The sequence below is a fragment of the Diabrotica undecimpunctata genome, chromosome 7 (genome assembly GCF_040954645.1).
Source record: "Diabrotica undecimpunctata isolate CICGRU chromosome 7, icDiaUnde3, whole genome shotgun sequence".
Classification (NCBI taxonomy): domain Eukaryota; kingdom Metazoa; phylum Arthropoda; class Insecta; order Coleoptera; family Chrysomelidae; genus Diabrotica; species Diabrotica undecimpunctata.
Genome location: NC_092809.1, coordinates 119,558,117 through 119,578,983, shown reverse-complemented (window position 1 = coordinate 119,578,983; position 20,867 = coordinate 119,558,117). Strand labels below are relative to the sequence as shown.

General features: G+C 33.9%; 2 protein-coding genes across 7 annotated transcripts in view; one reads left to right on the top strand and one right to left on the bottom strand.

Moving 5' to 3' along the window:
* Positions 1-3,725, top strand: part of Prps (phosphoribosyl pyrophosphate synthetase) — a 47,671-nt gene extending 43,946 nt beyond the window's left edge. For all 3 annotated transcript variants that reach the window (XM_072538071.1, XM_072538072.1, XM_072538073.1), the window contains 2 exons: positions 423-683; positions 3,375-3,725. In XM_072538071.1, coding sequence (XP_072394172.1) covers positions 423-683; positions 3,375-3,467 — 354 coding nt within the window. In that variant the 3' untranslated portion in view covers positions 3,468-3,725. The remainder of the gene's footprint in view (positions 1-422; positions 684-3,374) is intronic.
* Positions 3,726-10,880: 7,155 nt separating this feature from the next.
* Unc-115a (actin binding LIM protein Uncoordinated 115a) overlaps positions 10,881-20,867 on the bottom strand; it is a 97,978-nt gene continuing 87,991 nt past the window's right edge. For all 4 annotated transcript variants that reach the window (XM_072538065.1, XM_072538066.1, XM_072538067.1 and 1 more), the window contains one exon: positions 10,881-20,650. In XM_072538065.1, the coding sequence (XP_072394166.1) occupies positions 20,537-20,650 (114 nt within the window). In that variant the 3' untranslated portion in view covers positions 10,881-20,536. The remainder of the gene's footprint in view (positions 20,651-20,867) is intronic.

Genomic DNA, 20,867 nt, shown 5'->3' with positions numbered 1-20,867 from the left:
AGAAAATGTAAAAATTTTCTTTCCAAACGCAAAATAACTTTAAAATGACCTATAAAAAATTTTTGGTGGAGATTGTTAAGGCATTCATTAAAGGGGGTCTGTAACTTGGAAATATGTTTCGCCAGCCAAAATTTCCAAGTATTTTGGAAAAGCAGCATTTTTTGGAATATCCGCAAGAAGAGGAGGAGCTCAGCTTATTTCTAATATACAAACTTATTCGTCAAATATTAAAGATATGAGCGAAACACTAAGAAAGTTCGGAGTTTTTTGTTGTGTAATGTCAAAAGTGAGCTAGCTGTATAAATTCTTCAAAAATATCGGCCATTTTTTCAACAATATAAATGAACAATTTGTACATGAGATGCATTATAATTTCAAAACAAATTTGATTTTAAATATTGTAAATTGAATCTTGTTTTAAGGTTGCTTCGATGGTATTAGTAGGAGATGTCAAAGACAGAGTTGCCATTTTGGTAGATGACATGGCTGATACTTGTGGAACCATATGCCATGCAGCTGAAAAGTTGATGGAAGCTGGAGCCACCAAAGTGTATGCCATTCTAACGCACGGAATTTTCTCTGGTCCGGCCATTTCAAGAATAAATAATGCTTGCTTTGAGGCTGTCGTTGTAACGAACACAATACCTCAAGATGGCCATATGAAAGACTGTTCTAAAGTACAGGTAAGTTATTTTAAAATAAAAAATTAGTTATTTAGATGAACCATAATGAATGTTTTTTTTATTTAAATATGAAGATAAACCCAAAACTGAGAGAAAAAATATTTCTCAGAATGAGAGTATACTTCATATCGTTATATTACATTCTGCACGATATATAATAACTCATTGAAAGAAACATTTAGCAACCGTTGCATCACGGAAAATGAGGGAGCTTGTTAAATTGTTCTGAAGCTCTTCAACCGAAATATTTCGACATAGTTTTGAGTGACAAAAAAAATATTAAAATATGTGGAAGTCCGATTTGAATCACCTACTTTGGCCAACATAAAAAAGAATTTTCAAATATAGTAAGTCGTACTAAAAATATTTTAATGAAAAGCTTGAAACGCATTCTAGGATAAAAGAGGTAGGGTTGTACCGGTCCTATTTTCAAAAGATGTTGGACATTTAAGTACAATATTTAAGGACCGTGTTAATATTATCAAGTGGTTATACAGTTTTAAAGAAACACGTTTTAAGTGCAGAATTAAAAACTCCTTTGGCCATTACGTCAACTAAGCTCAGGGAGCACCTCGTTACCCTCACAGGATTGCTCAATATGAACGAATCAAATGTTGAGCAATTAGCGACGTTTATACACAAACTTACGACTTACAACTTCCTAAAGGTTACTTAATGACGTTTTTCGGACTGCGAAAATATCTCAAATTCTATTATTAATGGAAAAAGGAGAAGCATCTCAATTTAAAGGAATGCAACTAAACCAAATCGACATTAATATAGAATAAAACCTACTAAATCATGAGGATAACGATCAAAGCAATGAAAATATTGAAGAGAAAGATAAAGATTTTTTTACCCTCAGCAAAATTTTAAAGAAGAAATCTACAAAACAACAGCGCATTTTAAAAAGAAAAGAATTTTAATCCCATGACCCATGGCCCAAGAAAAAAGAAGAGAGAAGATTTTCAAAAATATGGATTGGTTAAAAATAAAGGTCTAAGTTTAAAACATTTATATTAACAAAGCAAATTTATAAAATATTTCTAGTCTAAGTAATAATTTGGAAAATAACTAGTATTATTGCCTAATTATATTCTTGGCGCTGAGTAAATGACGCGAAAGGTTTCCCAGAACATGTAGTTGTCTTCGCCGAGGCGGCCTTTGATTATTAATATTGGCGAATTGTTTTGTAAGCGATAATTCACTTCTGCTACCCATAAATAACGATTGGTTTCCTAGAAACTAATGAACCTCATAGATTGGCTGGATTCCCACATCATTTTCCACTCATCCTACAGCTGTTTTCTGTTCAACCCGTTGACAAGGGTGGTTGGTGTACTTCACAGCAAAGTTCTATGGACACATCTTCACAAGGCGATATGCCGCATCGTTTCCTGTCATTGTTTTGTAAAACATATGAATCTAACTTGATTACGTTGTGCCCGATTAGACCTTCAAATGCCATGTGGTACTTTGATTTGAGTAGCTAGTGGGTTCATGACTATACAGTGCTGGCTAAAAATCTTTATATTGCCAAATAAATCACTAAATTCGAAGAAAAATTGCATGCGTTCTGTCTCCGCTTGTTTAGCATTTGAGGGGAGAGGAGACTGCGTGTTTGTACTGTACACAGTTGGCTTTGTGCGAATAGTCAGTGTTAAACTTCTTTTTATTTACTCAGTAAAGTTTGGGATCGTTAAATTCTAAATTAAAGTGAAAGACATGGGTCGAAAGAAACACACAACAGGAGAAAGTTCGTGCTTTAACGTTTAAATTGAGAAAGGGAACACTGTAATTACCGTAGCACGTGATATTGGTGTTTCAAGAGAAGTAATTTGCCAATTTAAAGGGTCGGCTGCGTCTTCGTCTTCAGGGACTGTTCCGGAAACAAAACCTGGTTCTGGAGCTCCTAAAGAAACGTAATCTAGGACTGACACCATCATCAGGCGTGAAGTAATGTTGAACCCTTCCATAAAGATCTAGCATCTCAAAGTCGACATGCTGCAAGAAGACCTTGCTTACAAAAGCAATGAAGAAAAAATGATTAGATTTTTGTAAATGGTATCAGCATTGGACACCTGAACACTAGAAAAAAGTTATGTTCAGTGATGAAAGTACGTTCAGGTTAGTAAGGGTCCAAATTTGTTCGAAGTCCACACACCGCGCAAGGTACGATCCAAAGTTCACAGTTAAAACCGTCAAACATCCTGAAAGTTTATAGGCATGAGGTGCTTTTAGTGGAAAGGTAGGGTTGTATTCTTGCCAAAGAATATTACAATTAGGGCAAGCAAGCAAGAGTCTCGACCGAGCAACATAAATCAGCTGAAAGGGGTTGAAAAAAGTTGAAGAGGTTGTGGGTGACCATGGAAGAAGAATATTCCTTGAACCTTGCTCAATCAATGCCTAAGAGAATCCAGCTTGTCGTCGACTATAAGGGTGATATGACAAAGTATTAATTTGTAAAATTAAAATAACAATTATCCTAATTTATGTGTTTTATTCACTGTGTAAAAATTTTTTTGCCGGCACTGTAGTTTTGAATTGAAATAGCGAGGTTACAAGTCGTGTGGTGAGCTTATTACCATTACTTAAAATTTCTCACTCTTTACCCTGCTGGGCAATATGGTAATAACATCTTTAGCTTAATATTAAGATATAGTTTGAATAACCAATGTTTTTCTTTTTCAGTGCATCGATGTTTCAATGATGTTTGCCGAAGCAGTAAGGCGTACACACAACGGCGAATCAGTGTCGTATTTATTTTCCAATGTTCCATATTAGTGCACTAGTTCTTTATACAATATATTGATTTTTTACAAAAAAAATAGAATTTAGGTATGACTTGTAGTAATTTTTTTTGACTTAATATTATGATCAAGTAGTAAGCGTTGAGAATGTGATACATTGATTTAAATAACAAAAATTATGTCCAATTAATTTAGCAGAAAGTTACCTATCAGTTTGATTTTGTATGCAGCCTATATATTTTAAAATTTGGTAAAGATGTGAATATTGTTGAATAAATAATGTTTGTTTGTACATTTCTTATCATCTAAAAAAATTTAATGTGACAACTGACAATCCTACTGATACATCCACTACTATACCCTAATACAGGGGTTCCCAATTTTTTTTTGGTCTCGGAATCCAAATTGACGACTTTTTTTGCGCAACCCTATTTTGATAAATAAAGAAATTACCTTGTAGTTTGAATATTTTTCATGTAAGACTGTAAATGAAGGAAGAAATTATGAATGAAAAATAATATTATAAGGAATAAAAAATATTTATTATACAAAGATAAATACAAGTAACTATAATAACTATTTCAATGTGAAGAATGAAATTTTTTCACACATTTTCTTATAATAGTAATAAAATTAGGCTTAATATCTGACAATTGAATACGAAGATCTGGAGCTGCATCCAGCCTATTTCTAAATTGTTTTTGGTATAAGCGTAAGCTGAAAATACAGTCTCGCATTGGTAAGTCAGAAAAGAAAGTAGAAATATGATAGCTTTCTCAACGATTGCGGGGTATTCATCTTGAAGTGCAATACAAAAGTCATTCAAATTAGAATCTTCTGATTCGAATTTTTGTTTTAGAATGGATGAACACTTTATGTCGATCAAATTCTCATACTCTGGCATAGTTAGCATCCATGTCTTGGTATGTTTTGTGAATGGATTCTGAACCCAGTCGATGTCCTGTAACTTCTCCGGGAAATAATCTTTCAAGGATTTTTCGAGGATAATTAAATGTTCAATTATGATTTTTCCACATCTGAGGTTACTCCTAACTCATTCTCTTCCAGGAAGTTATTTAAAAGAGTAAAACATTGGTAATTTTTTTGTTCCACACATTCTATCCATAAGCAAATTTTGTTTTTAAGGGACGATATTTTGTCTTTTACTGTAAATGTGGTTACTGTTCTTCCTTGTAGAGACTGGCAGAATACGTTGAGTTTTTCAAATATATCAGCTAAGTAAGCCAATTTTTATTTTATAGCCCTTTTTCTATCCGAATTGTCGAATAAAGGCCTCTCCCATTTCTCGCCATTCATCCCTGTTTTGTGCTAGGCGTTTCCACATTGGTCCTGCGACTCTTTTGATATCGTCGCTCCAGCGCATTTGAGGTCTTCCTCTTGGTCTCTTCGCATCGTACGGTCGCCAGTTTCCGACTTCTTTGTTCCATCTACCATCTTCGAGACGTTCGTTGTGTCCAGCCCATTTCCATTTTAATTTAGCTGCTTGTTTCGCGGCGTCCTTTATTTTTGTTTTGTTCCGGATTGCTTCGTTCGTTTGCCGATCTATTAGTGAGATACCAAGCATCTGTCGTTCCATGGCTCGCTGAGTTTTTCGAATCTTGTCCATGTTCTTTTTTGTGAATGTCCAGGTTTGAGCTCCGTAAGTGAGAACGGGAAGGATACAAGAATCGAACACTTTGGTGCGAAGGTTTTGGGGTATCTTTTTGTCTTTCAGTATGTATGAGAGTTTTCCAAATGCGGCCCATCCCATTCTTACTCGTCTGCTTATTTCGGTAGTTTGGTTTTCTTTGTTTACCTTGATATTCTGACCCAGATATATGTATTCTTCTACATGTTCCACTTTTGTTCCTTGGATGGTTATCGTCGGTTGATCATCTTTATTCGACATTAGCTTAGTTTTACTCAGATTCATTTTCAGTCCTTTTTTTATGGATTCCGTATGAAGCTCATCGATCATCGTCTTCAGTTCTTTCCAGCTGTCGGCTATTAGTACTACGTCATCTGCTTATCTTAGATGGTTTAAATACTTTCCGTTTATCGATAGTCCCTTCGTTTCCCAATTTAGTGATTTAAAGATGACTTCAAGTGCGGCAGTAAATAGTTTTGGAGATATGGTGTCTCCCTGTCTTACTCCTCGGTTGATTTTTATTGGCCTCGTTTTCATTCCGTTATCCATCGTGACTACCATTTCAGCGTGTTGATATATATTATGTATTAATATCCTATATCTAGAATATATTCTGCTGTTGACCAGTGCTTCCTCAATAGCCCATAATTCTATGCTGTCAAAAGCTTTCTCGTAGTCTATAAATGCTAAACAGATTGGTAAATTGTATTCGTTAACTTTTTCTATTAGGACCTTTAGTGTGTGAAGATGGTCACATGTACTGAACCCTTTTCTAAATCCGGCTTGCTCTACTGGTTGATATAGTACATCGAACTTTGTTGTCAATCTATTTGTAATTATTTTTGTGAATGTTTTATAAAGTTGTGATATTGTGATAGTAGTGATATTGGCCGATAATTTTTCAGATCTGTATTGTCCCCTTTTTTGTGTATTAATATTGTGTTAGCAGTATTCCATTCCTTTGGTATGTTTCCTTCAAATAGGCATTTATTAAAAAGTATTTTTAGGTACCTGATGACTACTTCTCCGCCTTCTTTGAACATTTCTGCCAGAATTCCATCACTACCCGGTCCTTTATTTCTTTTCAATTCTTTAATTGCATTTTCTATTTCTACTTCGCTTATTTCGGGCCGCTTATTTAGTAAGCCAATATCATCATGAAATAGTTCAACAAGCGTAGTAACAGAAATGGGTTGTTCAGCAAAGAATATCGTAAGCTCGTTGCGCAATTCAAATAATCTTGATAAAACTTTTTCTTTTGAGAGCAATCTTACTTCCGTGTGTAGCAAAAGTGATTGATGCTGACTTGACCTCTTCTCACGCTTTTTTAAAAAGCCTCGACTGAAGTGGAAGTGATTTAACGTAGTTAACAATTTGTACGGCTTGATCGAGAACTTTCTTGGCAAGACAAGGACAAGGCGATGCAGAACGCAGTAACTACTACTACAATTGGGTGCAATATTCTTTATTCTTGTTACAGTTGCTTTTATTTTGCCGACCATAGCTGCAGCTCCGTCGCTGCACACATCAATACATTTGTTCCAGTCAATATGGTGTTTAGTCATATAATTATCAATGACTTTAAAAATTTCTTCTCCTGTTGTTGGTCTCCAAGACTGTACAAACAAACAAATCTTCAATTGATTCTTCGAAGGGGTATCTCACGATAACAAGAAGTATTGATAACCCGGCGACATCTTTACTTTCGTCAAGTTGTAAAGCAAACATCTCACTGTCTTTACTGAAATCTTATGAATTCGATCAGATATGATGTTATTGGAACACTGAACTGCTGCATCTTCTCCGAGTACGCAACTGAGGATATCTGCAATACATGGTTTGATTAAATTCTCTGCAATCGTGTGTGGGTTATCAGCACGAGAAATTCTGTAACAGCAGGAATGATACTTGTGTTGCGTTTTCATTATCTCTTAACATATCTCTGTAAAGCAGCCATACCGGTTTTATGTACTTCTTTGTGTCTTTCAAAGAAGCTTACGCTTTTATCTTTCAGTTGCGGATGGTTGGTGTCAAGATGCCGTTTAAGCTTTGCACGTACAAGAGAGCTATTGCACATAATTTTACTGCAAATAACGCATTGTCCACCTGAAGTCTTAGCAATTCCCACAGGAATAAATCCGAAGGACAAGTAGGATTCATCATATTTTCTCTCTCTTTTCTCGTCGCCTTCCATAAAGAATAGTTTGTATCTGAACGCCCTCCGCTTTTCCAAATATTTTTGTAGCCCCCATGCTTTTTTCTTCTTTTTACAGATTTTTAAGTTTTCTAGTAATTCTAGTCAAGTTTGATTTGTCAATAGATGCGTTTGTGTTTTACCAGTTTCTCCTAAGTTTTCTTTTCTCTTCAATAAAGTTTTTTATGCTCAGAAAACAATTTATGCCTTCCTTTCATATTGTTTGTTCAGGAGTAGCACTACAACCCGCCTTTTGGATACGAGTAGTAAGATGTAATGCGTTTTCAATTTGTATTTCTTTTTAAAGTGGCAAGTTTGTTGATTATTTTTGTTTTGTTAGTGCATTTCGAAATATGTTCCAGTCTAGTTACTGGTTAGGGCATACACATACAACAATTTTTGTAGAACCCCAACTCAGAGTGACATATGTGTTCCAATGGAACAGTGGGACCCACATGTCCGAAGGTCAAACTGGTCACACTCCAGTATGAAGTGGTACCTACCTGACTCCCAAGCTATGATCAACCACTCCTCCCCATCGCAGGACAACGAACTTTGGATGCCCTGGATAATGGGAAATCCTCTGTTTTACTTCTGTGGTTAAGCGACCTGATTTTAGGGGTAGGTAGAAGAGTTTTTCTCCCTTTTACATGACTTTAAACTTGGGTTAATAAAAGAAATAAAATATAAAGATAGGTGTTTTTTGGGTCTTCTATTACTACATATATTCGACTAATGCATGGCTATCATTCCTTCACTATTATTCTTTGTCTTCTCTACATTCAGCTAGCTGCTGTCTGGGCCGCCTATGTACTGTCCTCTGGCTTTCCTCATAGTCTGTCAATTAATACTCTACTCGGATGGTTCCTGAGATCGTTGAAAATCACCTGCGCGTTTTCGTCCATTCTTATCCAAGATTCTCTTTTGGTTAGAGTAACTAAATACGTACCTTAATGGAACGTACCTAGGTATATTCAGAGCCTCTTTGATCTTATGGTTCTGGATTATTTGTTTCTGTTGGATTTGCAAGTGTGTCCCCATGCGGCCGAGTGTGTTAGTGTTGGCAAAGTTATACAGTTTGCCATCCTAATCTTTGTTTTGAATCTGTTTACTATTCCGACCTGTTAATGATGAGAGTCGACTTCTAATTACTTTAGCTTTCTTGACCGTTTGTTTCACGTGTTCAGATAGAACCTCATTTTTGATCCACTTCTTCTTTTTTGGTACATGACGGTGTTTTGTCAGGGTTGACAGCTATCTTCCACTGTACACACTAATCTTGTAGTTTGTTAGGACTGAAGGCTTATTTCTGAGTATGACTTTGGGTCTAAGTCAATTAGAATGGGAGAATGGTCTGACCAAGGTATACTTTAAGTAAGAAGTAAAAATCACTTTTTATATAAGAATTTTAATAAGGCATTGTGCTTGTTATACATTAAAAGTAACATAATAAAATAACCAAACCAAAGTAACCGATATGAAAATGAAGTTAAAATGCATAGGAAGGTTTCTCACTAAATCTAAATAACAATCACTGGAACATTTTTAGTGGCAAAAAGCTATCAAATATAAAAAATACCATATTTTAGCTTATTCTATAATTAAACGATGATCGAACGACTAGCCCAAAATAGCAACATGTTTATTGCAATCTAAACGCCTTTTATGTTTTATTTTATTTATTGGTTTCTAATATAAGATTTATTTACTAACATTTTGTTTCTTAGTAATTAATTACGGGATGTTTTTAAATTTACGAAACAAGCCTATTGTGTGACAATAGAAAACTGTATAACACTATAACTTATAAAGATTATTCCTGTAAACTCGCAAGGCACATCCATTATGTTTCCGTCTTTTATTTTTTTTTTTTTCATCTCTGCATTTCTATATACGTAAATACTGTTATAAACAAAAACATATTTCTCAAAAAAATTAAGAGAATTTTTTGTTACACAATTTCTTGTTTCTATCCGATAATTGATACTATATTGTAGATATCTACAGCTTAAATTTGAAAACATCACTTATTTGGTTAGTTATATAAATTAACAGTCTAGAAAATTGCAACAACAATAAAATCTTTACAGGACTGTTAGATAAATAGTGGATTATTAATTAAATTTTTGACATATATGTACCACAAGTCGTTTTATATATAACTGAACTTCACCTTCTATATTATTTGTTATTTTTTGTGTTTACAAAATGAACTGTTTCTTTTTTTTTGAGCCGTATTGGTGTTTTTTTCTTTAATAAAATGAGATTTGCTTTTTTATTAGCAGACTACTAATTTGGAGCTCTGAAACTTATTCTTGTCATACCATAATGTGTCCATGGCATTTGTATAGTAGTTTTCCGCATCTGAGATCGTATGGAGTGGGATTTCTTACGGAAATGTTGTGCACTGTGCCCAAATAACCATGTGCGCATAACGAAGTTAAATAAAGTTTAGGCGATGAGATCCCAACTCAAGACTATTTTACATTATCATAATATACTAAATAAATTACGTAAATGCTGAAATTATGTTAATGAGCAGGAAATACTATTATTATTATCGTAATAGTTTCAGAACACATAAATGGCACAATTTTTGGCCACTGGCATTCAACTAATATGGCTATATATAATAGTTAAAAAGATATTTTAAGATTTCTCTGAACAAAACTCTTTTTATAAAAGAATACTCTATTCTATATTTCATTATATTAGAATTACAGGTTTTTATGAAACGTGAATTATTTTTTAAACTTTACTTTGGCTCCATCTTGCGGCTAATAGCTGAAATATAAATATAGCAAAGTTTATCCCGTAATTCTAGAGTAGTTATTTTTCTGATTTTTAAAGATTCAATGTGCAATAATCATTAGACAGCTATTTCTCGTTAATTTATATAACTGTAACTTTTGCAGTATATGTGATATTTTACTGTTTATATAAAAATATTCTATAAAATGTTTTTTTTTGAAAACACCTCTGATAAAATTTTTTTTAAAGATATACTTCCTTTTAGTAACTGTAAACTGGTAAGACATATAAAAATAGGTGTGAAATGAGACAAAAAAAAAACAGAAGTATGAAAATGTCATAAAATAGGAAACTAAGTAGCTGTCACGGACAGCTGTAGGAAGGTGCATAACAGCATAAGAGAGGATCAGTGCAGTTTTCGACGTTTATTCTCGTTAAGACATTTGATAAAACAAGTAGAACAACTTTACTCCTTTTTAGAAGTTGTTCCTATAGTTTAGAGACGTTAATCTAATCATCAATAGATGGCGTACGTGTCCTGCTGTCATCCACTGTATGATCCATATCAAAATTTCAATTTTTTTTATTTATTACTAAAATTTTATAAACCTGAATTTGTTCGTGGTCCTAAGACGAAAATGTATGATATTATGAACGTCAAGGTGTCCCAGAAATCACGTTTAACCATCAAAGTTCAATATATGATCATCATATATCTTAGAATACAATTTTTTTAGATAACTGGGTTTAAACATTCTAACGGGGCGTGTAAATCCGAGGTTTAAACATTGGTAGAGAGCAATACAAATCAATTTTTTGCCGATGTTGGTTATGGTAGATCGGGACAGGGCCCATTTATGAGCCCTTCAGACACTTAGACCTCCTAAAGTCCACTGTATCACCCCTATCATACGGACTAGGCCCATAAGGACTTATTCTTCGGCGTTTCTGAGGCCCAGGCTACTCCGGGCGCCCATATCTGCTATAATCAGCAGGGGCTCCAAATCTCAGCTATTCCTGCCGTTTCGAGTATCTAATATTTAGCAACCTTGTGGCCTCACAGAAAGGTAAAAGTCTTTTTAAAGGTATGTCCCTCACTTGGCTCGGTATAAAGGCCGAACCCAGGATCTGCCTTCTCTGATAGGCTAGTGCCGATATGTTAAATGTTGATGAAAAGTAGGTCCATTTCTATAAGCCACAGACTAGATAACGGTTAGAGCAGTGGAGAACAAGTAACGGAGGCCCACCCAGGAGGGCTAAGACCACCAAAATTGGAATTGTGATACAAATCTTCGCTAGATTTAGCCCCGTGTAACTATTCTGTTCCCAAATTTCTAGGTTGACACCGTTTTTCAACAAACTATGAGGTTATTGATGAAACTTCACACTATTTTGAGAAGATCGAATTAAATTGCTTTCGGAGAGGATAAAAAGCGTTTGGAAAAGCCTCTTATCAAATTTATTGAGCAAAAAGGAGATGAAATGATGAAAAATAAATGAAAAACAAACGTGAAAGACCAAATTTTATTCTCTTAAAATACACCAAGAAAAAAGGACTAGAAGTAAAAATTTAATGAATTCAATGAACAATATAAATGAAGATTTTTTGTGATACATTGGGACAAACATTTTTTAAGCATTATCTCTATTATGTATTAATTCTACTTATAATACCATTTCCACGATCTTTCTTTTGATTTTCTTATCTTAAATTATAAATAAACGTTGCATTCAAAATTAAATAGAAAATAACTTACATAAATAAGGAAAATAATAACGGTGGTATCAAAAATGTGATGCTTACGCAATAGGAACGTATATAAGCCATTTTCTATTAGCTTTATTTTGAAACACAACTTTTACCGCAAAAAACGGTTTAATCTGTTAATCTGGTAAAACAAATCTACTTACGTAAAATATATAACATATACTGCCAAAGTTGTAAAAAATATCGATAATTGATCTCTAACGGTACAAACTTGACTATTTTAAATTGCTCTGTTGATTTTATGCAGAAATGTACTTACGAACGAGGAAACGTGGGTTAAGGGGCATACAATTATGTAATTAAATCAATCAAAAATAGTTAACACTTATTTTATTCATCGGAACTTTTCATTTCTTTCTTTTTCACGTATTTTAAGCTCTAACTACTGTTGATGATAAACCAATATCCAAGAATAGCACTTCATCAGTCCGGCTAATTATCCAAGGAAAGATTCAGGGCAAACGAAGCGTGAGGAGACGACGTATATCTTGGCTGCGCAATTTAAGAGACTGGTTCCAGTGCACATCTAACCAATTATTTAGAGTAACAGCTTCAAAGATACGAATAGCAATGATGATTGTCAAACTCCGTAGCGGAGAGGGCACTTGAAGAAGAAGAAGTCCGGCTAAGCATACCTTAACAGCCCACCTATCTTTTTCGTACAGCAGAAAAATAATATTTGGATTATGGTTGGTTACTATATTCCATTTTAAGATTGTTACTTGTGTTTTGATTGCATTGGATAGGATTGAGCAAGCCAGAACAGCATTTACTAATATGAGAACCTTGCTAAGCAACAGCAGCAATAACTTAACGCTTCGATATCGCTTTGTAAAATGTTACATTTACTCCATACAGCTATATGGTGTAGAAACCTGGACCATAAAGGCCAATGTGATGAACCGATTGGAGGCCTTTGAAATGTGGGTATTTAGAGGACTACTTAAAATTGCCTGGACAGATCACACAACAAAATGTCGAAGTATTAAATCGAATGGGCAGAGAACGAGAATTGCTGCCAATAATAAAAAGAAGAAAAACTGCTTATCTGGGTCATATATTTCAAAATTCCAAGTACCAGTTCTTAAAGCTTATTATGGAAGAAAACGGGGCATCGGAAGAAAGAAATACTCATGGCTTAAAAACATAAGGGATTGGACAAACCTCGATGCCCATACACTCTAGAGCCACACAAGACCGAGAGTAGTATGCCAGAATTGTAGCCAACATCCACTAACTGGATAGGGCACCATAAGAAGAAGACTTGTGTTTTTGCTACTTTACTTTTATTTTCAGAATTGAAGAGCTTATTTCCAAAGTATTTAAATCCAAGATTAGCATTTTTCGATTTTTATATCCATAAACAAATTTATTTCCGATAAATCCCTGTTCTTATTTTAGGTACAATATTCTTTATTGTGACGGAAGAGTCATCTTTGAAGTATCCACGCATCCATATTAAGAGACTCCTGCCAGGACGATTGTTTCATCTACTGTTGCAGTGTTTCTTAATTCCACACGGTAATATTCTCAATAAACTTAAGTAAAAGTGTATTTATGCATACAAAGACTTAATGAAAAGTAGTTACTGAATCACTACTGAAGTGAGTGTAAGATTAGAATCTACAAAGCAGTAATTAGACCAGTGGTCATATATGGATGTGAAACGTGGACCTTTTTAACTACTAATCAAAATCAATTGAGAATATTTGAGAGCAAAATATTAAGAAAGGTATTTGGACTAATCCATTGTAACGATGATTCGTGGAGAATAAAAATGAACTATGAACTAGATGAATTAATACAGAGCAGCACAGATATCGGACAGAAAAGTCCGATATCTCACAGATATCGGACAGAAAAGTCCGATATCTGTGCTGCTCAATACTATCGATAGAAAGAAGGAAATAGGACAAGAGGAAGGTCCCGTAAAAGGTGGATAGATGATGTAGAGGAAGATGTTAAAACCATGAACATCAGGCAGTGGCGAAGAAGAATTAGAAGGAGCCATTAGAAGAGGAAGAGTGTGAAGACTGTTTACATGGATGTATTTTATATCTTAATTATTTTTTTTCCTTGGTACTCCTTGAACTCCATTTAGAGTAGTTCCTCTAGAGTAATATGTCAATCCAAACATCTATTAGAAGAAATTAACAGCTTAAACTTTTACTAAGTTTGGATAGCTAAACTTTTAACTCATCTTGCGCACAAGATACACGTACGCAATTCTCGCTTTTTTCTTTCTAGGGATGCAAAGTGGGACACAAAAGTTCAAATTGAGGTTCGGTCAATTTTTAGGTTCGTAACAAGTGTTTTTTTCGATTACCTCGAAAAATTGGAGAGGTTTCATTTGACACATACCGTGACCTTACACTTTGTAAATAAGTTCTTCGATTGGAACTGATTCCAGCCAAATGATATTGGCATCGAAATCATCCGAGCACTCTAACGTACTAGTAGATTACCATATTAATACATGTGCGTTCACCAAGTTGCTCATTTGCGTTTATTGTGTGAAATTGAGTGACTGGACTTTCTGTCGTCATTTAACACCATTTTTAGTCGTTCAGTTTCCGTTAGAGACCTTAATCAATATCATTGACTTACTATATACAGTACATACGTAAACTATAAAGTTAACTATACCTTTTACCATCAATTACGGTAGTACTAGCATCGTATGGAATATATTTTTATATAACATGTTAAAAGGCAAGATCGAATCGTTGTTAGAGACAGAGGAACAATGGTTTTTTATTCAACTAATAAAAAAATTGTGGGTGTTACATTTCAATTGTTAAAGATATAGTTAACCACACATTTTACACATTAAATATTCCGAATCTCAGCAGTACGAAGAAACTTTTAATATACACTTTATTAAACGAAACAGAATATTCCCACAGCTGAGATTCGGACCACTTCATTTTTTGGATTCACTTTGGAAAAATAACCTATTTTACAACTATTCTTTAAGCACTTCCATAAAGGTCACGTAAAACTATGTAAATAAGAATACATAAAAGAATATATATAATATAAAGAAAAACAACACAAATATACAGAATAATTGACGATTATACTTTAAGAATAAATTATCAACATTTTTATACATTTAGCCAATAACAATAATATATTAACTTACGTTTAAATAAAAAAAACTGCCAAAATAGTTCTTTCGGTATTATACGGGCTGCCTAAAATTGTACTTTTAACCTTCAAAAACTTTAAATGTACGTTTGTCTATCAGATACCATATTTAAAATGAAATAAATTGAATAAATAGCCTCAAAATAGTAGGAAAAATAAATGCGTAATTTAGTTTACCTGGAAATCGTTTTTTGGTTTTTTTGCTTCCCAGATACGCCTTTCGGGTCCGCAATTTTTGCGAATGCCTCATACCAATTGAAAAGTAAAATGTTTTTCTTGTCAAATTCTTTCCAAAAGTTTTTCTACTCTAATTGTATATCTACAGTTGATGTATAAATTTCAATCCTTATCAAATTTTATAATCATAAGCTCGCTTTTTGCAAAAGACTGCAGTATTATTTTTTATATATAAAGGGGTTATATAAGATCCCTAACTCAAGTGTTGGAAACAGGAAAACATAATTTGTTATACAACAGAATCTATTCTATCACATTTTAAATTAAATTTACTTATAATTATTATTTCTTAATGATGGACAGAATGCTCAAGGGATCCAAAATGCTAATCCTAAAGTACATAGTTCACACAAGGAATTTATTTACCTAAGCCTTTTATTGATTTCCGTAATATAAACTTTCTCGGAAGTCACATTAATAAACCATTATCTGAATAGGTAATGGTTGTCCGGTAATTCCGATATTGACTTAGTCTAGGAATTTTGATAATTATCTTCATAATTATTACAACTTACATAAATATAATTTTAGTTATTTTTGTTTACTTTGTGTTGTCTCCCTTTTGCTACTCGTGGAAATAAAGTCTAAACACGTGCCAATGTGACATTAGTTAATAAACTAGGGATTTCTTTTTTTAGGAATAGGAAAAATGAAAATGTTTCTTCGTCCTGAAAAGTATTGACAGCATTATAAGGATTGTGAACGAAGTCAACCATTTAACCAGATATAGGACGAAAAACTTCGTGAAAATATTCCGTAAATTCGACGACGAAGAAAAAATACTTTGAAGACGGCTATATGTAAGGCATATTCGAAAATATAGTGAAGAGGGAAGGCAAATCCATTGTCTAGATCAGCGGTTGGCAACCTGTGCCCCCTTTGCAACTTTTTGGGCGGCTGGCCAAAGCACCAATACAATTTTAGGAAAAATCGACAAATATACGAGCGTGAGCATGCCAAATTTTGGAAGGTGACAAAAATTCGCGCTAACAGATAAATAGTGGAAATCTATTTTACAGCGCAAGGTTAATTCCCACTCTTGGTCTGTGTCGTCTTAAATGACAAGAACCACGTGTTAAAAACCGATGTAGCTCCTCAAGTATTAAATTTTATCCAATGTCATCGACCTAGAGTCAACCTATAATTTAATTATGGAAATATGTAAACCCATATATGGATGTCATAGCCACAAATTCATTGTTAGCTTCAAGTACATAAGGCACTGAAGATGATCTGATTAGATCGAAAACGTTATGCTACTGTATAAGTTTTGACGACACTTGTAAAAGTTTTAACTATATGTTTTTATATACCTAAATACAATGTTGAAGTGTTTTAACTTCTGTATGTTTTTTTTTAATTGAGAAGCTACCAATTACGTACATGTGGCAAAGCCGTACCCTGGGTGACAAAAGAAGTTTTTCCTGGATTTGTACAAGAACAGCTTTGTTAAAGGTGAGCTAAGAAAAAAGAAACTGCCAGTGAAAGCCCTCCTCTTGTTAGACAATGCTCCAGGACATCATGATAAGGACGAATTCAAAATCGAAACTGCCGATGGATATATCGAGGCAATGTACTTACCGAAAAATATTACTGCTTTGATTCAGCCCATGGATCAAAATGTTTAAGCACTGTTTAAGTTACTTTTGAAAGTGCGGTCCGCATAAAAAAAATTATTTTGAAGGTGGCCAGCCGTCCAAAAATGGATGCCAACCCCTGGCGTAGATGAAACGTAGCACAATTTATATACAATTAAAAAAAATGACACGAAAAAATTGTTTAAGGCTTTTCTACCGAACTAGCAATCTCTGTCCATCAAAACTATGATCATTCAGATATTGGATATATTGAAGTGCTGACAGTCATTAATAAAATGCAGTAAGAGCTAAAAAAATTATATTCCTGTTTTTTATGTGATGTTATGTAAACATATAAGGATTGATATTTATCCATCTAACTAAAGTCAAATATTAAAATTAATCTTTTTTTAAACGTCACTTACGACAAATAGTACTAGTACGATAATATCGGTATCGTAAATTACTCTGTATTATATATATAAAAAAAATAAATATGATAAAATGTACATCCAAACAATGTTAAATAGTACCATTACGCCTTAAAGTGTATCTATGGCAAAGAAAATAAGTATAATGTTTGGTCTTATTCACCTATTTTAAAGAACTTCACCTGAAAATTCTTACCGAACTGCTGCAACTTGTATTTTTCACGTAGAAATCATATCGTATTAAAAGACTATCACAGAAAATGAAAAATATGAACATATTTGTACTTATTACTTTACACACATCGGAAACACTGCTGAATAATTGCTTGTATACAATGATGAACGATTGATAGGTGCAAATAAGATGTGAATATAACATTTACAGTCAGAAAAAATCCTTTTGGTACAACCTGACATGGAAACCGAAATGCAAATATCTTTATAGAATATAACCACAGAAAAATCATATGAAATATGCAGCTGAACATTAATACAAGATCACAAGTCTTGATATCTTGTTTTCCACTTTTTTATATGGAGTAAAAACCTGGACTTCGACAAAGGCAACAACTTCCAAGATGTGGTGCTATCGCTGTATGCTCAAAATTTGATACATCTATCATGTCACAAATAACAACATGATCTAATGTGTGAAATAAATTTGGAACTAAAATGTACTGTGAATATCTGTGAAAATTTATTACACTTAGGGTAATAAATTTTTGTACAGCTAATTGTACAAGACAAAATAACTCAGGGGCATCTCAAAGGACATCGTGGCTAAAGAATGTCAGACAGTAGGCGGGAATGACGACCGAGCAATTATTTAGAGCAACTGTCAATAATATATGCGGACCAAATGGATTGCCAACATCCATATAATGATCCATAATCGGAACTACAAGGTATTTCGAAGAATTATACGAATAATGGATTTGGTGACAGGTATAGATAATCGAGGACAGAGAGAGTCTAGGTCTAGGTCAACACTCTCGTGATGACAAGAGAGAAAAGGAAACACATCTACGATTAGTTAATGACGTAATATTTAATGTTAATTTAAAGATATTCGTCAAAAGTCTACAGGGCACGTTAGCAACACCAATTATTAGTTTTACGTAGGTTGTAGGTAATTCATACAAATATCCATGTTGAGTATTGAAGAATTCATAAATATTCGTAAAAACTTGCCCAATGATCGATGATTAATTTAATTGAATTTCACGCCAGGCTATATTTTTAGTTCAGGACGGACGACTATAGGGGTAAAGATAGCTGCTAGATGTGTCTGATAAAAATTTGACTTCCCAAGATGTAATGATACTCACATCTTGGAACAAACAAATCGTGGGAATGCGACATTGACGTCCACAACATATTCATAGATTTCAAACAAGCCTACGAGTCAATTAATAGGAACAAGTTATATCAAATATTGCAGAGCTTTAATATCCCCCAAAAATACATCCGACTGGTAAAAACAACAATGGATTCGTCAATAGCAACTGTCAGAGTCCAAAATGAGCTCACTGAAAACTTTACGATAGCCCAAGGATTAAAGCAAGGAGACGGGCTGGCACCGACACTATTCAACCTGACCTTGGAATATGTGATAAGACAGCTAAATATAGGAAGAGGTAATCTCCTAACAAATAAATCAATACAGATTGCCGCCTATGCCGATGATATCAGCATCACGTCTCGCAGAACAGAAGAGGCGGCAGAAATATATTCACAATTAAAATCAAAGGCAAAAGAGACCGGACTAGAAATAAATATTCAAAAGACAAAAAAGTTAACACAGGCAAGAGCTAGGGGAAACAGACGCACAGTTGAATTAGAGGACGATATTGAAACGGTAGAAAGTTTCACATATTTAGGAGTTGCATTAAACACGGATGGAACAGAAGAACCAGAAATCCAAAGAAGAATAGTAAAGGGAAACAAAGCTTATTTTTCACTCGATCATGTGTTTCGCTCCAAAAACACACACTGGAGATCGAAAATCAGGGTCTACAAAACTATTATCAGACCAATAGTATGTTATGCATGCGAGACATGGGTGATGACAGAAGAGACAAAAAGAAAACTGGAAGTCTTCGAAAGAAAAGTCCTAAGAAAGATATTTGGACCTATTAACGAAAACGGAATATGGAGATCCAGGTATAACCATGAACTCTACCAACTGTTCAAAGAGACACCGATCTCAGAATTCGTTAAACTTCAGAGACTTCGCTGGGCTGGTCATGTAGTAAGAATGGAGACAGAAAGATTACCGAAAAGAGCCCTAGATAGTAAAATGCAGGGCGCAAAACCAAAAGGAAGGCCACGGAAAAGGGAGGATGAAGTAGCAGCGGACGCGCAAAATTTGCTAGACGTGAGAACCTGGAGAAGATCGGCGCGGGACCGACAAGGTTGGAAGCATAGTTTGGAGGAGGCCAAGGCCCGATTTGGGCTGTAGCGCCATTGGAGAGAGAGAGAGAACAATCAATTCCAGTGTGTCAAATATAGTGTGACGAATGACTGAGTGTATTTCATATTCATTTGTATACAAGCAATCCATATGCCTTAACTGTAAATCTTTAAGCATAGCTGAATAAAACTCTAAACAAAACAATAAAAGAAAGGAACAAGGTGACCAATGCTTTTGCAGTTGAAGATCCAGCTGGCAAAGCGTACGCATTAAAGATAGTTTCTTTTAAAATTCTATAAAAATGATTTTCAATATTGCATTAAATGCATGTCTATACTAATAAAAATAAAGAAAAACTGTCATACTTGTAAACTATGAACCATATCAAATACTCTACTATTAGCGTGGTGAGTGGTGAATGAAGGTATTTGGGAACTGCACAAGGAAAATTTTTAAATCTTTCCAAAGTCCAAAAGTTCTAATTATTTTTGTTTTATTGTTCTATATATGTTGTTAAATATAAAACTATTTTTTTAACTGTTTTATTTTGGCATTTGACATTATCTAGTATGTTTAGAATTAACTACAAGTTCAATTTAAAATATGTTTACTTAAAATATATTTTAAAGACAACGATTCCTGAAGTGGAAATCCCAACGTTAAAATAAACATATTTTAAATTGAAATTATGGTAAATTGCCATTTAAAATAGTAGATAACGGAAAACTTGTGCGATTCATAGATTCAACTAACAAATAGCTGAAAGTCATCAGTTACTAGCTCTGTAAAGTATCAAATATGCTAATTTTTTTTTGTAAGTTCAGTTTTTCTTTAAGTAAAATTAGATTCGTGTGCATTTTGCATTGAAAATCATTCATACTTTCTTTACAGCACCGTATTATTTCTAAACATGTATTTAATTTCTTGATTTCTATTAAAAGAGGCGGATGCGCCGCTTCATTTCGTTCCTTTTCCATTGTGGTAACCGGTAAAAATCTGACCTTGCCATTTGTAATAACGCCTCAAATTCTTGATCTGACAGATGTCTCTGAAATATAAATGAACAATTTTAATTGGTATATTTGCTAAGGTTGTTCCACTTGTTCTGTGCACATGTGTGATAGTATTCACGAATTATTTAAATTTTAAATTAATTTTGGTGTCCTGAAGAAGTTATAATCTTTTCAAAAAGAATTATTATAACGACTAACCATTACATTAGTGTTCGAACTCGTGGGATAATTACATATTTATATGTTAATGAT